Source organism: Drosophila bipectinata, chromosome 3R (assembly GCF_030179905.1).
Source record: "Drosophila bipectinata strain 14024-0381.07 chromosome 3R, DbipHiC1v2, whole genome shotgun sequence".
Taxonomy (NCBI): Eukaryota; Metazoa; Arthropoda; class Insecta; order Diptera; family Drosophilidae; genus Drosophila; species Drosophila bipectinata.
This window is the reverse complement of record NC_091739.1, coordinates 14,018,389-14,038,566: the sequence shown is the minus strand read 5'-3', so window position 1 is coordinate 14,038,566 and position 20,178 is coordinate 14,018,389. Positions and strand designations below refer to the sequence as shown.

Below are 20,178 nucleotides of genomic sequence, written 5' to 3'. Positions count from 1 at the left end.
AATATTATTATGATTAAACCTTTTAAAATTTTTGAAATATATATCATTTATCTTAAGTTTAAATTTTTAACACTTATTTCATTTAAAATAAAAGTAAAAGTTAGGTTTTATCAAATTTGATAAGAAAGTAACCGAACGTTTCTCACTTTATTAAGGCTGGTCACTCTGTTGCACTTTGATTATATTTTGTCCGTGCAATAACCTTCCAAAAGTTGAATTAAACATGACGCCTGCCCTTAAAACCATCAATGCCACTGGCAAACATACTGCTTCTGTGATATTCTTCCATGGATCCGGGGACACCGGCCCGAATGTGCTGGAATGGGTGCGCTTTTTGCTCGGCCGGGATCTGGAGTACCCGCACATAAAGATAATCTATCCCACGGCACCGCTTCAAAAGTACACACCGCTGGATGGTCAGCTGTCCAACGTGTGGTTTGACCGGAAATCTGTCAACATTGCCGCCCAAGAAAGCAAGAAGAGCATGTCCCGATGCTACGATTCGGTGAATAAACTAATCGACGAAGAGGTGGCCAACGGAATTCCATTAAATAGAATTATTGTTGGCGGATTTTCCATGGGTGGAGCTCTGGCCTTGCACACCGGCTATCATTTGCGTCCCGAACTGGCTGGGGTCTTCGCCCACTCTTCGTTCCTTAATCGTGGCTCTGTCGTTTACGAATCCCTTCAGAATCGCTCACAAGCTCTGCCAGAACTCAGGATGTTCCACGGGGAACGGGATACCCTGGTACCACAGGAGTGGGGCAAGGAAACATTTGATACTCTTAAAAAACTTGGGGTCAATGGCACATTCCATCCGCTAAGGAACACACTGCATGAACTGAAAACCGCGTCACTGACGGATCTGCAGCAATGGATCCTGGAAAAGCTTCCACCGCTGGACAAACATGTTCAAAATAAACTTTAACTGGTAACTTTTATTATATTATTAACTGGAATTATTAACTATTCAATCTATTCTATTGAAGTGTTTGGCATAAAACCCGTACAATTGGCAGCAGCGCAGAGACAAGCCTTTCCTTCGTTTATGTTTTTGGACTGCCCCTCTCCGCCGTAGTGGAAACACAATTCCTCCTGTGCCACAATGTCTCGGGCTGCAAATATTCCTGCCGATATAGATACGTAAACTTATTTCCAGTAACTGGAGCAAAGTAATCAATAAAATTTACCTAATTTCGGTATAGGACAATCTATTCGTACAGCTCCTATTTGGCAGTTGGGATCACAGCTGTGGTTCAGATAGCGTCCAATGTTTCCTCGCCGAGAAGGATCCACAATAGTCACCTGTTGCTTCTTCTCGTTTGAATATTCGTTAAGAACCAATATGTAGTTCATCAGGCCAAGCTTTTGGTTTTCTTCCAATCGCTTTTTTGCCTCACTGACTGTTAGCAGCTCGCCAGCATATTCACAGATAAAGGCTCCTGAAGGTATATTAACTTTTGTGCGTAGACCATGGGATCTATATTTAGGGGAATGGAATACCTCAAGATTCTTCCTTGGACCATATTGAACCAGGCGGTTTAGGCAAGAATTTTTACTGCAACCGCATAAATCATTGCACTCAATGATGGGGCGTACAGTATTTATTTTTAATTTCTTTAAAGTTAGTTCCTTTTCTTTGGGTTTCATCTCGTATTGTCCTCCATGAGTACATGTTTCTATATTTTCACAGGCTTCTGTATTGCACCGGCACTGGTTCAGAAGAATTGAATTATATTCCTCTGCTAAAAGGTTAAATTCTAAGCTGCCATCGCTGGGCATTAGCACGGATTCTAATATGTATTCCACATTGTCAGGATGCTCATAGTCGTCATTAAACTCAATCTCCGAGTTCTCCATTCGTATACTTTATTTTTGTTTACATTACTCTGGCTTATACGTGATTTCACAGGGTGCGAGATACTCAACATAAAAATACTTGTATTTTTTTTGTTTAGGTAGTTGGCCACACTCTAGATTTTTAAAATATTGTATAATTTAGCGCATATTTAAAAATTCTATTTCTTTAAAGATTAAATAATGATTCAAATAATTATTTTAAATGCGACAGTTTTATTGTAGAGTGTTGCCGGACTGATGGAAAAACCTTTATTTCATCCTTTTTGATGAGCTCCCATTTCCCCTCCATGTTGAGTTTCCACTGCTCCCCCGTGTCTGATTTCCCCCATTCCCCAGCGCCAGCGCCGGCGTGTTGAGTTTCCCATTTCGGAGCGATGAAGGGGCTGATTTGGGTCCAAATCGAAGTCGTCGAACGATTGGCAGCCGACCTGTACTTTATGGGAGCCTGGTAGAAGTTCATCGAGTCGATGGCTCCAAAATGGTTCAGAACATATCGATTTTATTGGTGATTACCCAGGAGTTTGCAAGGAGAGATTTCCACAAGGTCGTGATGTTACTTTGATTATTCAGTACAACGTTTAGACTTTTATCGCTGTACTGAATTATTCCCTAAAGAAATGATTGTTTTGCGTAGATTTTCCCATTAAAACAAGCATAGTTGATAAGAAAAATTTTATATTTAACTTAGAAGACGACCTTGAGAAAGAAAATTTCTTGTAGTTTAATTCCAGACATTTTTTCATGAACGGAAATGAGTTTATCGTATATATTTGGAATAAATAGGCTGCTCGCATCCACGAATAATATGGGAATCTCTTAAAATAGAAAATGACTTCATCTTCGGAGAAAAGAAAGACCAAAAGCTTTTAAGCTGTATATGAAAACTATTTATTAAAAAGGCTCCGCCACATTTTACATCAATCAATTCTGTCTTAAAAAGTTTTTAGTTCTGTTTTAAAATATTTAAATAATTTAATTTTACAATTTTTAAGCGTTGGAACATTCTGTTAGTCGGAGATTCACAATAGTATGGGATTTTTAAACATTTTGTTTGTACTGGCATTAAAAAAGTTTAACAATCATCCTCGACTTCAAGGCTTCGGCGGTATTTAAGTTTGTTCTCGTTAAAGATTGGTGGCTTATCTGGATCAATGGAATTGTATAGCTTGGAACATTTAAAGATGTGAATTATTCTGAAATTAAAGGCAAATTTAGTTAAGATGAAGCAGAAGAAATGATTTATAAATCTTACCAAAAGATGATGTTCAGCTTATCTGCTGAGAGCATCTTTTATTTTGTCAAAGCTTGATTGGACGCTATCGGTAACTTTGTTGGTAAGTTTTGTAACTTCGTCCTCCTGCTCGTAGTAGTAGATGAAGTAGACCGCCAAGCCCACTACAATGATGACCACCAGGAAAGTACTGATGATTGAAACGAGCATACTAATGGCGCAGCTGCAGCAACTGGAAATAATAGGAAACAGAATGAAAGTTTCTCATTATTATTTCGTTGACTAATTAACCATATGGGTGGGGAATAAACATACATCATGCGTAATACTTTGCGGGTTAATTACGCATGAAGAATTCCTCTAATAAAAATGCACCCTAAATAGCATTCGCAGAGTTAATTTCCACCCCAGTACATATATTTCATGGCCAAGAAGTGGCGGCGACATTCCTACGGAAATGCGAAACCGGCGACAGACGGACGACCCCGAACCTTGTTGGCCAAAACAATTGAGGGGATGGAGATGAAGATTCCTAAGGGTAGATATGTTATTCCGTCGCGCCTCACTGGTGCCAGGACTCTCTGGTGCCAGTGTGGCATTCCACCATTAAGTTTCGGTTCCCCTTCCCCCGGCTGCTCTATGACCCGGTCTTGGTATCTAATAGATACGCAAATACGACTGTTTTCAATTGTGGTCACTGTACGCGAATATGAATACATAAAACGAGGGCCTTTGGGAAGCGTGAGCTGGAATAATAATAAGCAGTCTTCTGTGGATTCCGCGTTGCATGTCATGTACCCGTACACATTCTTCGCAGCCACAGTGCGTATGATATACCCACAGACAATTAAGTAATTTATTCTACCAGCTTGTGTGAGCATTAGTTTGAAAAAAAAGACGATGAGAATATAACGCCGAAAGTGGAAACACTTTCAGGTAGAACCAATCTGAGAGCGGGTCTGGCGGTTTGTTTACCTGCACTCATTGTTTTCATTTGTGATATGAATACCTGTGTGTACGAGTACATACCAACGTATAAGAGACGCAAGCTGTAATTCGCACAGGGGATATTTTCAGAGTTTCGCAGTAAATTCTGCTTCCGTTTTATAAATAAAAAATACAATAAACAAAAGGGAAAGTAATTCAAGCTAATTGCTTCCTTTTCAATAAAATAAACACACTTTAGAATGCGTGAATAATTAGAAGTGAGTTATGCTATCAGGTGGTTGCAAACTTTCTTATCTGCCTTCTTACTCATGACTTCCCGATCTATTTATGTATATCTTACAGCCACGACCTTTTTAATCTATGTATATATACAAAAGTATCTATTCATCTTTTAATTCCTCACAAGCTCAATACTCAAGATGCTCAATTAAATCCACTCACCAGCAGGCTATGTTTCCGGCTAGGCACTTGCACATTTTGCTGATGATTTTTCACACAGATGTCGGGTTTAAATTAATACTTTGGGAAATCTGTAATTAAATAAATGTTTTATTTCATGTCCGAAATATATGGAGCGCGGAGCGCAAACAAAAACCAAACAACTCACATCCACTCAAGAATTCGAATGAGCTCTCGGTTCTGAGGCGGCAACTTCCCAGCGGCAAACAATGAACAGCAGAGTGGGTTTCGGGGCATTACAAGTAATGGAACTGGTAATCACCCTCTGCGACTACTCAGCCAGGGCGTCCGGAAAGAGAGGGAGAGCTTTCCAACATAGTGGTTCGACGAGGTGGTTGCTTTCGATCACCCAACATTATTAAAACATATCTCGACTTTATAATACCTATTACTTAACCGGAATCTTATCTAGCGAGTATCATATTTTTATGTAAAAATCGTAGTTAGTGGATTTCTTTTTAAATAAAATAATTTATCTAGTTTTTCCAAAAATGATTAAAACAAAATCGAAATATTCCTTATATCTCTATAGCCAACATAAATTGTACATGATTATAGAATATATTCGAAAGTCCACAGGAAAGATGCAAGTTCTATAAGATACAAGATATTTTTTTGGTTCGAGTGGATGCGTTCGAACCAGGTTCGTTCCGTTTCCGCCCTAACTTAGTATGTATAAGAGCTATAAGAGATATATAAGAGGCTTAGCCAACTTCACAACCAATAGAACCTGTTTTTTCTTAATATTCTTTGACACCATCGAAGGGTACTTGAAGATATTAACCCTTGTTGGGTGTTTGTTGACGTTCAGGGGCAAGATAGAAAATAAAAAACTAAGTAATGGGATTAATTTGATTTATTTGCATAAGCTTATAGTTACAATATTTACATTTACTCGATACTGATGTTTTAAGATTATATTTGCAAGTGTTTTCAATATGGCAGGCATTACTTTATTCGACTGCAGAATGTACACTAACTTACGAACATACACATTTGCACGAGTTTTGTGGTAGGAAAGCACTTGGTAATGACTTGTCCGCTTTAACTAAACTACAAATGTTCGTATGTACACAGTAAACATTAAACATATAAATCCATATATAAATATTCTTAACAATTTTGGTCGTACATAGTCCAGTTAATTATGCATTTAATAGGATAGCTTTCAATACAAGTGTGCGCGAGAATACTATACTCACTTGGTTGTCTAAATATAACGTTAAATATATAAAAAAATGTAACTACATTTCGTCGGCTTAAGATTAAATATGAAAGCGGCTAACCAGATCCGGAAACGTAACTTAATTGCGGTGCACGGCTGAACGAGTTGAACAATTTATTTTCAACATCCCGTAGACTACGAAGGGGGTAACATGCATGCTGGCATTTGGTGTATATTTTATACAGTATTGCAGATATTGTATTGGTTCGATGATTCGCAGGTAGGGAGCCTTTGAGGCTATCACATATGATTGTTCCTTTACAGGGTTTGGAGTTGCAGTTGCAGAGTTGGAGTGGGGAAGGCCCTAGGAGTACTGGGGCGATTCCCCGCCCGAGTTGATCTTCTTCACCCGGCTGACGTCGTCGTAGGCAATGGAGAAGACACTCTTCTTCTCGGCAATGGGATTCCTGCGTCCCAAGCTATTGAGCAGCGAGTTCATGGCTATTCCGGAATCGTGGTCGTCCTCCAGAGTGGAGGCGTTCAGCTGTTTCTGCGTGGGATTCGCCGAGCCTCGATTCTCCACATAGATCTTGGAATTGGAGACCTTCACTTCGTTTTCCCTGATGGGCGAAGGCTTCGGTTTCAGGTCCTGCTTAGATTTGGCCTCCTTACCGGGGGCAGGAGCAGCTGCATGGGGTGGAGTCTCCGGATACATATAATGGGGCAGTTTTGTGGGTGCCGCAGGCACCTCCATGGTCTTTTCCCTTTCGAAACGGTGCTCCGAGTGCTGGAGAAGTGGGTGGTTTGTGTCAGTCTCGATTTTTGGTTTGTGCTGTTTGTTCAGAGCCCGATCTTCCTTCAGCATGCGACTGCCCTTCGGTGGCGATCTCCGTGGAGCTGGTTCTGGCTTGTAACGCCCTCCGTTACCCTCCTCATCATCCTCGAAATCCTTGGGCTGCACAGCTATCCGGGTCTTAGAAACCTTCTTCTCTGCGGCACCCATTTTCTTTTTGCTGGATGGCTGGGACTTCGACGACTCTGTGGAAGTGCGTCCACTTACCGAGGACTTCTTTTTGTTGTAGTACCACTCCATGTACTTGGGCACATTTCGTTCTCCCTGGTCGGGATCAGCCAGCTCTGTTTCACTCTGATAGCTTCTGTCGGTAAGGGAACGCTTGGAGCCTACAATTTCCGTGGAAGTGGCTGTGAGTTTCCTGCCATTTTCACTTACGGTGGACTCGTACTTGGAAATGGACACCCGATTATGTGGTGGTTCCGAGGAGGTCTGCTTTCTGGAGCCTCGCTTGGAGCTGTCTCTTCGGGACAACCGTGGCTTCGCCTCTGGCTGGTCGTCCTCTGGGGAGGGCGGCTTCCTCTGGTGACTCTGCCGGCTTCGGTTCTCCTCCCTTTCCTCTCTTCTGATGTACCTTTCGTGATCTTGACCCCTGCTAGGGTAGTTTGTCCTGATTACTATCTCATCCCCGTCCGAATCGATGGAGTACTCTGTGTCATCCTCATCGAAGTCCCCATCCGAGTGCTTGTAGTACTTCTCCACTTGAATCTTTCGTATGCTGTGGGAACCGGGACTGGCCAGTTCATCCATGGAATCGGTAACTTCCATGAAGAGCTCTTGGTCCTTTCGAGAGTGATTTGACGTTTGGGTTTCCCCATTGCGGGAATTATCCTTTCGACTTTCGTCACTCAGCTGCTTGCGCAGGATACTGGTTTTGGTTTCCCTCAGAGGTTTCTTTGGAGGCACTCGCTTCTTCTTTTTATCCTGCAGCTCCTCTTCCTCCTTGATGGGCGTACGGATTTTTCTCTTCACTTCCTCGACCATGACGATTCGTTTTCGGGGCTGGCGAGTACGTTTTTTTGTCCGACGTCTCTTTATCCAGTAAACCCCTTCCGGACTGTTTGGCGGATTGAACCGAACGTATTCGTAACCGTCTTCGGACATGGACTCGTCGTTTTCGCTTCGAGCTCGTCGGCGGGAAGGCTTCGCCAAGGATATCTCAGGATCTAGGGCATTGTCGAATCCCTCGGTTTGTGTCCCAGCATCGCAATCCGTCTGCGTTCCAATGGCCATAGATTGTCCCGGCAGGGATTGGGTCTCCAGAGCCACCTCGTGCTGTGTGTAGGCATTCTCTAGCTTCTCTTTCTCGAGCAGAATCTGGCGGAGCAGGGCGTTCTGCTGTTTCAGGGAGTGCTCCAGCTCGTGGGTAAGTGACTGATTGGAAACCGCAGGCTGAAGGGGCAGTTGTTGCTCCAGGGGCATGCCATCCTGGCCAGCCTGGACGGGCTGAGTGTGGATAACCTTTACCTCGGGCTCCAACTGGGAGTAGACTATGCTGTTTGGACCGGACTTGCCCAACGGGAAAGTGTCTCCCTTTAGAGTGGATCCCTGTTGAACTTCATTCGGCATCGACTGGATGTAGGTGGCTCCTGGTACTATTTGGTAGTGCTCCCGTATGATCTGCTTGCCATCCGGTTGCTCCTCAATGAACCTCCGCATCAGGATCTCCTTCCCGGAGTTGTCAACCATCAATAGCTGGGGATGGGAAAGATTGCCCGCTGGCTTTAGGGGGACGTTCACATAGATGTTGTCATCGTCCAGGTTTCCACCGTCCCGCGTCTTGTCTCTGGTCATTAGCTGGAGGATCTCCACGTTCCCGTCCTTGATGAAGAGCTCCCGTTTGCTCTTCAGGCTGTTGTTGCGAGCGGTGTTGAAGTCAATGTCACTGCCCCGGTCAATCTCGTGTCTTCGCATGGAATCATCGTCAATGTGCCGGACTTCCGTGGAATCGTAATGCTTCCGGCGATTCACCCTGGTCCGGGAAATGTGCTCCCTCTCGTGCTCCCCCAGATCACGGTTCTCAATTACATCCTCCATATAAATGTCGCGGTCGTTAATCAGATTGGTCCTAGAGTTATGGAAACTAAGATGAAGATCGTCTTTGGCTGTGTGGTTATTCCTGGTAATCCGATATAAATATAAATTAGTTAGTCTTTTTTTAAGATTTTAATTACTTACTTGATGCGAACTCTACGATGCTGCTCCTCGGCGGATTGGATGTGTCGCCCCTCGACTATGTCCTGGCTCCTGCCTAGGTTTTCGTCAAGCTGTTCACGTCCATCGTGGAACTCCCAGCGGGTGGGCTTCGTTCTGGTATCGGGAGGTTTCTCCGCTGACCAGGCATCGCGTCTTCCCATCCACTCGGCGACCTGCAAGTCGTAAAATTAATGATTTATTAGTTTTTTTTAATTAAAAATCATAAAAAATGTACAAAAGTAAGTAAAGAAAAAGCTTTAAACAAGGCAGTGTTTGGAGTTAAATTTCATTAAATGAAGTCTGCTTTGCTTAAATTGTTCTTTAAAATAAATTAGAATATGTTAAATGGACTTCCACATAAAATGCCTCTTTTTATTTTTAAGTGTGCAAATTTTACAAAGCGAAATAAATTTCGTAGTCGATAAGGAAATCAAAAATGAAAAACTTAAATTTGTTGCATAAGTGCGCCGTCTTGCATTACATTTAGAATTTAACTACAAAGGAAGTTCGAAAATGTTCAAAATCTACCTGAACAGATTTTGTATGTTTTCCATTTGCCATTTCCCTATGCACTAGATGCACATCGTCTTCAGTTCTACTGATATTAACTATTCTTTTGCTACAAGAGAAAAATAAAAGATTATACAAGATAGAATGGTTGTGATGTTTGTCGGTTTCAAATGTGTGTTAGAATCGTAATCCCATTAATAGGTAGGTGTTAGACAGTATACCTTATTCTAAATGCTAGAATGTTAGTCGATTTACATATTTGTCTCGGGTAATAAAAATAAATTAAATTTTATTGGCTTTAATGTCGCATTTACGACTAAAACGTTTTTGCAGAATCGTAAATATTTAAGATGATTACTATAGTTTCTAATTTGTTCAGGTAATACTTTTATCTTGAAAGGTATTGATTTATGTAGCTTTAAATATTTTAAAGATATTAACTTGGATACTTTATTTAGGGCTTTAACTTTAAAAAAAAAAAGTTAATAAAAATATATATACTTTTAAACTTTTTGCTCTGAGTATTCTTTAGACTTGACACGATAGATTTAAGCCTTTAATTTCTTTGAAATATTATTACTTCTATAACAATCCAAACCCCTTTAAAATATATAACTTTTACTCACGTTGCCGCTCCGTACAAAGGACACCAGGAGCAAATACAGCAGAGCAGCAGGATGAGGATGGTGAGAGCCACCAGCGTGGCCAGGAGGATGAGTAGCCAGAAGAGCACCTTGTTCTCCGCCTTGTACTGGGTCTGCAACGGAGTGAGAGTCTATCAAAATGCAATGAAGTACACCGATCCACCCGAATATACTTACATCCGCTCCGGACGAGTCCTGTGGCATGATGGCATACGAATTGTTGTGATGGGAGAGACGCTGCTGGATCTCCGATATGTCCACCACCGAGGAACTGTCGTAGATGACAGTGGCGGTGACCACACTGCGCTCCTTGATGCCAGGATTTCCAGCCGGGATGTCCTTGGCTCCCGGCTCGTCCGGTCGCAGGGGACGCATGTTGTGAATGTAGACCTTGCCGCCTGTAATGGCCGACAGTGTCTCCTCCGTCTTGGCCTTGTCTGGATTGTGGCCCGGAACTACAAAGGTCACGGTGCGCTTACGGCTCTCTGGGGGATAAATGCGGATCGTGGTGGTGGAGAAGCGGACAGGCACACCCAGGTCATAAGCCCGGGCCGTCAGGATAAACATGTCCGTGTCCTCCTCCCCGGTCTGACGTCTTCTCCTGGCCTTGGCATTCTTCTTGGATCGCAGATGTATCTTCTCGCGCACCGTCAGCTCTCCGGTGACCTTGTCCAGGGCAAACTGATTGTCGTAGTTTCCGTTGATGATCTCGTAGCGGACTTCGTTGTTGGGCGCCGTGGCGTCCTTGTCCTCGGCATGGATCACAGCCGTGGTGGTGAAGCCCATCAGGTCCGGGGCCAGGATGAACTCGTACAGATCCTTGTCGAAAATGGGCGTCTCGTCGTTGACATCGATTAGCTTGATAATAAGGGGCACCTGGGCGCGATTCCCCTCGCCATCCATGTCACGGGCCTCCACGTAAAGGTGGTACTCTGGCATGACTTCCCGGTCGAAGCCGTGCTTGTTGGTGGACACTGTTATCAGGCCCGTTTCCGCATCCAGATTCAGGGAGGTGTTCAGGTACCCAAGGATGGCTGTGTAGCGAACTTTTCCGCCCAAGCCCGAGTCCGGATCGGTGGCCAGCACCTGCACCACCTTGGTGCCCACTGTCATGTTTTCTGGGAGCTCCACCGAGTAGGCAGGCTGCTCGAAAACCGGAGCATTGTCGTTGACGTCGTTGATGTAGACCGTGACATTGACCACCGCCGAAAGATTGGTGGCTGGACCGAGTTCCTGGGCCAGCACTTGGAACTGCACCGATTGCCGCTGCTCGTAGTCCAGGAGGGAGTTGTCCCGCACCCGTATAAGGAATCCTGCACTTCGTTCGGCCACATTCGGGGTGATCTCGAAGGTGCCGTTGTTGTTGAGAAGAGTGAGTGAGAAGACGCCATTCTTGCCCGTATCGTCGTCGTAGACCCGCGGCACGTAGGGATCAACGAACGTCAGAGCCGTGCCTTGTGGGGCGTTCTCGTCCACCCTCGAGACATAGCTGCAGGAGGATGAGGAGTTTGGGAGGAGCAGGTAGAGATTCAGGGGGACGTTCCAATGGAAGGGAGTTGACAGGAGAGAAGAAAAAATCGTGAGCCAGAGATTAGCATGGTGAAGGAACTTCGTGAATGCTGTACACTAATGTAAAGGCGTGCGACAAGCTGCTAGTACAGTCCGCGAAATAAATGTCAAGTTTAAATACTTCATTTAAAAGATTTAATAGATATCCTATAAATTTAATTATACCCGTTAATAACATTAAATAAATTAAAAACGAAACTGCTGCTGTGTTCCTTCATAAAAACATCTTATTCGGAGAATTAGTCTTCTAATCTCTAAGTAAGCTGACATCTAGTAAGATTGAAAGATAATTCGTTTTTTAATGATTACAATTTTCTTTGGTGATGATGAGCATCTAGTAATAATTAATTGGCAAACTATTTTTCCTTCAATGTAATGGTGATTCTTTTCTTGTTGACTTTTGGGGGACTGGACTTCCCAGTTACCAGTTTGTCGGGAATTCGGCTGGGACTGGGACGAACTGGGAGAGTTCAAAGTTAGTAAAGCGCATAAATGGATGTTGCAGTCGCTGATTTCAGCAGAAGAGTTTATAGTCCTCGTCCAAGTCGTCTCCCAAGTCCAAGACCAAAATCCAAAACCAAGTCCAAGTCGTCGTCTTGTCGCCGTCATCGTGCTAGCCTATGCCAAGAATTTTAGGACTTTATGCTAATGGACGCGGCTAAAATTTGTTGTTTGTGTTGGCCGCAGCAGCTTTGGTGTCTTTTTTGTTTTTGGCTTTTCCTATTTGTTCTGTTTTTTGGATGGGCAACATCACTCCTACTTCGCCAAATTGCAGATTGGCGGCCGAACGTAGTCGGGGGGGAGGCCCGAGGGTCCGGCCATAGTGGTTAAGCAGGTTTGCCCTTGCCAGAATATTTGGCATGTCCCCCCGCCCAGCCTTACAACATAAAAAACAAAAAAAAGGAAGAAACGTCGATGGGAACCGGCCAGGTACTTACTGATCGTTCTCGAAGTACGGCGGCGAATTGGTGCGATCGGGCAGGAAGAACGCCAATTGGACCGTGGAGGCCAGTGCGGGCGGCTCGTCACGACCCACCTTAACCTCTTCCGCAATTACGGTGAGCAGCACCGGATCCCCCACATGCGTGATGAAGGCAATGTCCTCGAGGGGTCGCATCAGGAATATCTCACCTAGAAAGTAAAATAAAAGGTAATTAAAAATGAGTTTTGAGCATGGCCCAAATAACTGAATGGTATGTGGCTTGTAAATATAATTCATGTAGTTAAAATATTATATATCATGTTAAAACATAATAAAGTTTATAACATGTTAGTTTTCGTATCCAATCAACACCTTTATAATAGACCTCTTCAAAAACACTCTCATAAACTTTTTTTTACGACCAAGAAAAACATTTTCCACGATTACGAAGTTACAGAAAAAGCCAATTATGAAGGTCAACTATGGGAAATGCACTTCTTTCCTGGCAAGGTGATTTGCGTACGAATCAGGAAGAAAAACTCAATGCCCCAGGGCTCCATGTTGTAAAAGTTCAGATTCTGCCTGGAGAGGAAGAAAGAAGTGCCTTGTTTTTGCAGTTTACCGTCATCAGTAAACCTGATAAATGGTGCAGAAAGCTAGTAGTTCCCACGCCAAGTTCAGCTCACGTTGATTATGCTTTTTTGTTACCAATTTTTTATTGAACGATCTTTTCTAGTTTTTTTTTCCATTTAATGTTCTTCTTGTACTTTTCTCCCGGTGGTCGGTCGGTGGCGTAATATGCAAAGATTCTAGAGGAAAAGTTTCCCACTCATAAACCATTTTCGAGACAGACAAGGTTAAGAGCTACCGAATTAACCTGGGTCCCACTGAGTTGTCTGGAAAATACCACCCACAGAATTTGCATTGCTAAACAGATTGCCTCCAATTTCAAATGGTTATCCGTTTTGGTTTTTTAACCACCGAACCGTTAAGTAATTAACTATTACATGGCGCTTAAGTTGTTTACTAAAAATAGTCTTAAAATGCATACATATATGTGTATATATTGAAATCTGGCCAGTGGGAATATCGACCAAAAGAGCTGGTTAATTGTTTTGCCCCGAAGGGATTCCAATTTGAAATTCATTTGAAAAAAGTCAGCAAACTGTGAATCTTCGTGGAGGGAAGGCCGTTCACCAAACTTCTTCCTAAAAAGGCATCAGCGGGGAGCTGGGGGAGCAGGGCAGTCATCCATCCAGCCTGGCCATTATGCTGGCCCCACGAGCGGGAGGGAGTAGGGGGCGTCATCGCCAAAGTCATCAAAGTGCTACTGCCAAGCCAAAAAAAAAAAAAAACCAGACGCGACTAGCACGAAACAAGGAAGTCTCTGTGCATTTGTGGCTGGAAGTGGTAGAGGCGAAGAGGCAGGGGGGTTTGGGCCAAATTGCGGCACAGAACTTGGCCGCAACGAACGGGTATTGCCGCTGCTGACGTCGGAGGAAGTCGGTTGGTTTGGCGAAGATGGTTGCTTCTATCTAACGAGTCTGACGACAAAGCGGGTTGCCGTGTTGCCTGCACCACAGACTGCACCACCACAACCTGCCCCTGCCACCCTGCCACTCTGCCCCCCACCTGTGTCCCCTTGGTAGTTATGTTAATATCAGTTACCTGACGTTGTTCTCCAGCCATTCCCTCTTTCTCTCACATTTGCTGTTGTGGTTTCTGATTTTCGTCCAATTTATTTTGCCTGCCTTATTTGTGGTCAATATTTTTAAGTCTGCTGGCCAGGCTCAGACCATTTTTCTTGCTTCCTGCGACTTTACAGGAGATTTCTATATGCATCTGGCTATGAGAATCGGCGATGAACATCTCACAGCCCGCAGAAAACTAAAAATTTCCAACCATCCTATCTGGCCACTATCAGTGTGTGTCCCATGAAGATGTTATCTAATTTTATTGCACCAGACAATGGAGAGGGTAGGCAAAGTACTATGTAAACATTGCAAAAAGGTGACCACAAACATTTTTACATTTTTTCACTGACCATGGAAGAAGGAGGTATTTCTCCAGGCTAACATTAATTTTAAGAATCTTTAAAAATCATTCCTAAATCCGCAATGTCTTGGTTCTAATGGGTTAAAAATTGTTTAATTTTTTTTACAGCACTATCGTAAAGCTTTATGTTTGATGAGTTCATTAAATACCAGTTTAATAAATCCCATATAATTTTTTGGCAATCAATTTTATGCCAGCTATTTGCATTTTTATTGATGTTTTAGCTTCCAAAGCACCAGACTTTTCAGTTATTTGCATGAAACATACATTTATTTTATTGAATAATAAGAGCAATTTGAACGGCTTCCATAAAATGGTTATTTTCTTATAAAAGCCAGCACTTTTAAAAATAGAGATTTTTTTATTACTTACCACTAGTCTCGTTTATATCAAAAAACGAAGTGAATGGATTGTTTTCCGACACCAGACCATAGCGAACTTCCCGAGGATTCCCCTTGTCGCCATCCTCGGCATGAACTTGTAATATCTGGAAATATTAAAAATTAAATAAACATAATAATAAATAAGAAGCAATATCTAATAGTTTACCTTATCTCCAGGCAGTATGCCTGGTGGCAGTTTGGTGACTGGTGGGGCAGATGTAAAAACCGGTGGCTGATCCTGAACATCCTGGACAATCACTACAATCTCCATGCCTGCTATATTGCGACTGTCCTGCCCAGGCTCGGCGTAGGCATCCTGCGGCAAGGATATGGAAAATTTATTATATTTTTTCTAATCATCTTATTTCTTGGCAATCAAATGATTACTCACATTGGCTAGTATCGTTATATGGTACATGGCTTGCTTCTCAAAGTCTAATGGCCCCAGGAGGAAAACGGTGCCTTCTGTGGCCTCGGAAGATACGATTTTCTGTCTTATGGCAAACAGCGGAGAACCCTGTACATAATAAATCATGAGCTCAGCTCTGGCTGGGTTATAGGGGCATCCACTTACCCATAACTCGAGGTAGACTGGTTTCTGGAACAGCGGATTTTTGCGGGCAATTACATAATCCAATTCCGTGCCGCGTTTAGCATCCTTTGAAGATAAAAATGAGATTAGTGGGGATTATAGCCATGGCTAAGGATATTTTCGGTTTCGGTTCTGGCTAGTAAATTACACATTTGACCCTGTCTGAATCTGCTTGTAATTTTGCGCCATAACAATGATTATCGTGTACGAGGATCGCTTATGAAAAGCGTATGGCGAATCTTGCATTGGGAGACGTGTTTCTAATGGCTTATCTGATTACTGCTTCATTAAAGTGTCTACACTAGGGGAAATTTCTTATAGCTTTATAGGGGGAACTAATTTATAAAAAAATTAAAGAGGTAATAAAGAATTTTTCAAGGTTCTAACAAGCCGCAATTGGGGTCCCATTAGACTTCGTTGAATCCTAATATTCTAACTTCAAAGACCCTTTAATATTTTCCAAGTGCATTGCAACCATCTTAGACTTTAACCCTCTTCACGGGCGTTTCAGGTAATTGGTAATTGAAACGTTCTGATCGGCGGCACATGTGGCACATTGGAAAGCGTTCTCACCTCGGGTATCATTATGATGCCGGGCTTGTGGGGGAAGATGAGGTCGTGCGGCGTGGTGAAATTGGTGGCAGTAATTGAGCAGAGCTGAGTGGCCATGCCGCCCTTTGTGTCCTTCACCGAAACGGTGAAGTCATAGTATCTGCCCGGCTCCAATCGCCGCTGCAGCACGATGTTCGCCTGACAGACCGAATTGTACTTGGTGCAGGGCAGGGACTCCACCTTGACCACGTTGGTGGAGGCACTGGCATCGCCCACGAACTCGAAGGTCAGCGGATAGTCGAACTCCTCGTCGGTGGCACGCAACCTGTAGATTACCGAATTGACCTGTGCGTCCGCCGGCACCAGGACCAGTCGCATTCGCGTGGTGGGATCGAACTTGGGGTCCACTCCGTGGACGTGATGTGGACACAGAATGCCAATTAGGAGGCTGATTGTCAGCAGCCGATAGGCGGTCATTGCGCCCAGCCATGGTCCGATCGGACCCATCCGCGATGGCCATCCAAGCTGGTTCTGATGTTGCTGATGGCTATGGCTATGGTGGTGGTGATGGTGGTGCTGGTGGCTCTGTAGGCGGTGGTGTGGGGAGTTGGCCGGGGCATAGTAGTAGCACTCCCTCTGCCCACTGGGTTCTTCCTGGGCCTCCGACATCCGATCAGCAACGATCGGATCCGTTCCCAGGCGGCTAGGAGGGACATGTGATCGGTTCTTCTCCGGCTGACTGCTGCTATTGGAAGCCATTTCTGTAACGAATCACAAAGTTTGGGTTTTAGATTTTATGAAACACAGGAAATTAACTAAATAACTTAAATAACTTAGCCATTCAAAAATGGGGTAAATGGAAGAAAATATCAATAAGGCTTATGGCTCACAGGAATGTCAATATGTTTCTCAATTTTTATCCGATTTTTGAGACGAGTACCTTAAACAATTTGTGGAAGGATTCTCTGTCAATCTGCATCAAAATCTAACAACGAAATATTTTTTAGATTTTTTGTCAAATTTCTAGGGGATACCCTTCAAAATGTTGCAAATGTGTGGATCCCCAATATTAGCCACAGTGAAGTCTATATCTTTGCCAAAATTCATCCGATTCTTGAGAGGAGTACCTTAAACGATTTGTGGAAGGATTCTCTATAAATCTGTATCAAAATCTAACAACGAAATATTTTTTCGATTTTTTGTCAAATTTCTAGGGGATACCCTTCAAAATGTTGGAAATGTGTGGATCCCCAATATGAGCCACAGTGAAGTCTATATCTTTGCCAAAATTCATCCGATTCTTGAGAGGAGTACCTTAAACGATTTGTGGAAGGATTCTCTATAAATCTGTATCAAAATCTAACAACGAAATATTTTTTCGATTTTTTGTCAAATTTCTAGGGGATACCCTTCAAAATGTTGGAAATGTGTGGATCCCCAATATGAGCCACAGCGAAGTCTATATCTTTGCCAATAATCATCCGATTCTTGAGAGGAGTACCTTAAACGATTTGTGGAAGGATTCTCTGTCAATCTGCATCAAAATCTAACAACGAATAATTTTTCGATTTTTTGTCAAATTTCTAGGGGATACCCTTCAAAATGTTGGAAATGTGTGGATCCCCAATATGAGCCACAGCGAAGTCTATATCTTTGCCAAAATTCATCCGATTCTTGAGAGGAGTACCTTAAACGATTTGTGGAAGGATTATCTATAAATCTGTATCAAAATCTAACAACGAAATATTTTTTAGATTTTTTGTCAAATTTCTAGGGGATACCCTTCAAAATGTTGGAAATGTGTGGATCCCCAATATGAGCCACAGTGAAGTCTATATCTTTGCCAAAATTCATCCGATTCTTGAGAGGAGTACCTTAAACGATTTGTGGAAGGATTATCTATAAATCTGTATCAAAATCTAACAACGAAATATTTTTTAGATTTTTTGTCAAATTTCTAGGGGATACCCTTCAAAATGTTGGAAATGTGTGGATCCCCAATATGAGCCACAGTAAAGTCTATATCTTTGCCAATAATCATCCGATTCTTGAGAGGAGTACCTTAAACGATTTGTGGAAGGATTCTCTGTCAATCTGCATCAAAATCTAACAACGAAATATTTTTTAGATTTTTTGTCAAATTTCTAGGGGATACCCTTCAAAATGTTGGAAATGTGTGGATCCCCAATATGAGCCACAGCGAAGTCTATATCTTTGCCAAAATTCATCCGATTCTTGAGAGGAGTACCTTAAACGATTTGTGGAAGGATTATCTATAAATCTGTATCAAAATCTAAGAACGAAATATTTTTTAGATTTTTTGTCAAATTTCTAGGGGATACCCTTCAAAATGTTGGAAATGTGTGGATCCCCAATATGAGCCACAGTGAAGTCTATATCTTTGCCAAAATTCATCCGATTCTTGAGAGGAGTACCTTAAACGATTTGTGGAAGGATTATCTATAAATCTGTATCAAAATCTAACAACGAAATATTTTTTAGATTTTTTGTCAAATTTCTAGGGGATACCCTTCAAAATGTTGGAAATGTGTGGATCCCCAATATGAGCCACAGTGAAGTCTATATCTTTGCCAAAATTCATCCGATTCTTGAGAGGAGTACCTTAAGCGATTTGTGGAAGGATTCTCTGTCAATCTGCATCAAAATCTAACAACGAAATATTTTTTAGATTTTTTGTCAAATTTCTAGGGGATACCCTTCAAAATGTTGGAAATGTGTGGATCCCCAATATGAGCCACAGTGAAGTCTATATCATTGCCAAAATTCATCCGATTCTTGAGAGAAGTACCTTAAACGATTTGTGGAAGGATTCTCTATTTATCTGCATCAAAATCTAACAACGAATAATTTTTCGATTTTTTGTCAAATTTCTAGGGGATACCCTTCAAAATGTTGGAAATGTGTGGATCCCCAATATGAGCCACAGCGAAGTCTATATCTTTGCCAAAATTCATCCGATTCTTGAGAGGAGTACCTTAAACGATTTGTGGAAGGATTCTCTATCAATCTGCATCAAAATCTAACAACGAATAATTTTTCGATTTTTTGTCAAATTTCTAGGGGATACCCTTCAAAATGTTGGAAATGTGTGGATCCCCAATATGAGCCACAGCGAAGTCTATATCTTTGCCAATAATCATCCGATTCTTGAGAGGAGTACCTTAAACGATTTGTGGAAGGATTCTCTGTCAATCTGCATCAAAATCTAACAACGAAATATTTTTTCGATTTTTTGTCAAATTTCTAGGGGATACCCTTCAAAATGTTGGAAATGTGTGGATCCCCAATGAGCCACAGTAAAGTCTATATCTTTGCCAATAATCATCCGATTCTTGAGAGGAGTACCTTAAACGATTTGTGGAAGGATTCTCTGTCAATCTGCATCAAAATCTAACAACGAAATATTTTTTAGATTTTTTGTCAAATTTCTAGGGGATACCCTTCAAAATGTTGGAAATGTGTGGATCCCCAATATGAGCCACAGTGAAGTCTATATCTTTGCCAAAATTCATCCGATTCTTGAGAGGAGTACCTTAAACGATTTGTGGAAGGATTCTCTGTCAATCTGCGTCAAAATCTAACAACGAAATATTTTTTCGATTTTTTGTCAAATTTCTAGGGGATACCCTTCAAAATGTTGGAAATGTGTGGATCCCCAATATGAGCCACAGTGAAGTCTATATCTTTGCCAATAATCATCCGATTCTTGAGAGGAGTACCTTAAACGATTTGTGGAAGGATTCTCTGTCAATCTGCATCAAAATCTAACAACGAAATATTTTTTAGATTTTTTGTCAAATTTCTAGGGGATACCCTTCAAAATGTTGGAAATGTGTGGATCCCCAATGAGCCACAGTGAAGTCTATATCTTTGCCAATAATCATCCGATTCTTGAGAGGAGTACCTTAAACGATTTGTGGAAGGATTCTCTGTCAATCTGCATCAAAATCTAACAACGAAATATTTTTTAGATTTTTTGTCAAATTTCTAGGGGATACCCTTCAAAATGTTGGAAATGTGTGGATCCCCAATATGAGCCACAGTGAAGTCTATATCTTTGCCAAAATTCATCCGATTCTTGAGAGGAGTACCTTAAACGATTTGTGGAAGGATTCTCTGTCAATCTGCATCAAAATCTAACAACGAAATATTTTTTCGATTTTTTGTCAAATTTCTAGGGGATACCCTTCAAAATGTTGGAAATGTGTGAATCCCCAA

At 42.2% G+C, this 20,178-nt stretch overlaps 4 protein-coding genes across 11 annotated transcripts in view; 1 reads left to right on the top strand and 3 right to left on the bottom strand.

The window, feature by feature from the left end:
- The first annotated feature begins 155 nt into the window (after positions 1–155).
- On the top strand, positions 156–1,130 carry LOC108129597 (lysophospholipase-like protein 1). The gene is made up of 2 exons (XM_017247724.3): positions 156–931; positions 990–1,130. Exon 1 carries the CDS (start codon positions 224–226, stop codon positions 926–928), a length of 705 nt encoding a protein of 234 aa, XP_017103213.2. The 5' UTR covers positions 156–223; the 3' UTR covers positions 929–931; positions 990–1,130.
- On the bottom strand, positions 935–1,920 carry LOC108129596 (probable histone-lysine N-methyltransferase set-23). The gene is made up of 2 exons (XM_017247723.3): positions 1,191–1,920; positions 935–1,127 (listed from the first exon to the last, which is right to left on the bottom strand). The coding sequence occupies exons 1-2, from the start codon at positions 1,858–1,860 to the stop codon at positions 976–978; spliced, it is 822 nt and encodes a 273-aa protein (XP_017103212.2). The 5' UTR covers positions 1,861–1,920; the 3' UTR covers positions 935–975.
- An 804-nt stretch (positions 1,921–2,724) lies between these two features.
- Positions 2,725–4,789, bottom strand: LOC108129335 (protein midgut expression 1). 2 transcript variants are annotated; one of them, XM_017247301.3, is made up of 4 exons: positions 4,647–4,789; positions 4,481–4,569; positions 3,121–3,323; positions 2,725–3,053 (listed from the first exon to the last, which is right to left on the bottom strand). In XM_017247301.3, the coding sequence occupies exons 2-3, from the start codon at positions 4,513–4,515 to the stop codon at positions 3,131–3,133; spliced, it is 228 nt and encodes a 75-aa protein (XP_017102790.1). In that variant the 5' UTR covers positions 4,516–4,569; positions 4,647–4,789; the 3' UTR covers positions 2,725–3,053; positions 3,121–3,130. The 2 variants fall into 2 exon arrangements, with proteins under 2 accessions (XP_017102790.1, XP_070138031.1); XM_070281930.1 differs by having other exon boundaries at positions 3,113–3,323; positions 4,647–4,788.
- A 550-nt stretch (positions 4,790–5,339) lies between these two features.
- The window catches only part of Cad86C (Cadherin 86C), a 31,807-nt gene continuing 16,968 nt past the window's right edge, over positions 5,340–20,178 (bottom strand). For 4 of the 7 annotated variants that reach the window (XM_070281128.1, XM_070281129.1, XM_017248086.3 and 1 more), the window contains 11 exons: positions 15,961–16,700; positions 15,370–15,453; positions 15,187–15,312; positions 14,962–15,111; positions 14,785–14,899; positions 12,374–12,566; positions 10,044–11,355; positions 9,849–9,997; positions 9,241–9,331; positions 8,695–8,885; positions 5,340–8,635 (listed from right to left, as the gene is read on the bottom strand). In XM_070281128.1, coding sequence (XP_070137229.1) covers positions 6,028–8,635; positions 8,695–8,885; positions 9,241–9,331; positions 9,849–9,997; positions 10,044–11,355; positions 12,374–12,566; positions 14,785–14,899; positions 14,962–15,111; positions 15,187–15,312; positions 15,370–15,453; positions 15,961–16,700 — 5,759 coding nt within the window. In that variant the 3' untranslated portion in view covers positions 5,340–6,027. The remainder of the gene's footprint in view (positions 8,636–8,694; positions 8,886–9,240; positions 9,332–9,848; positions 9,998–10,043; positions 11,356–12,373; positions 12,567–14,784; positions 14,900–14,961; positions 15,112–15,186; positions 15,313–15,369; positions 15,454–15,960; positions 16,701–20,178) is intronic. The other 3 variants (XM_070281130.1, XR_011443124.1, XR_011443125.1) reach the window with 3 other exon arrangements.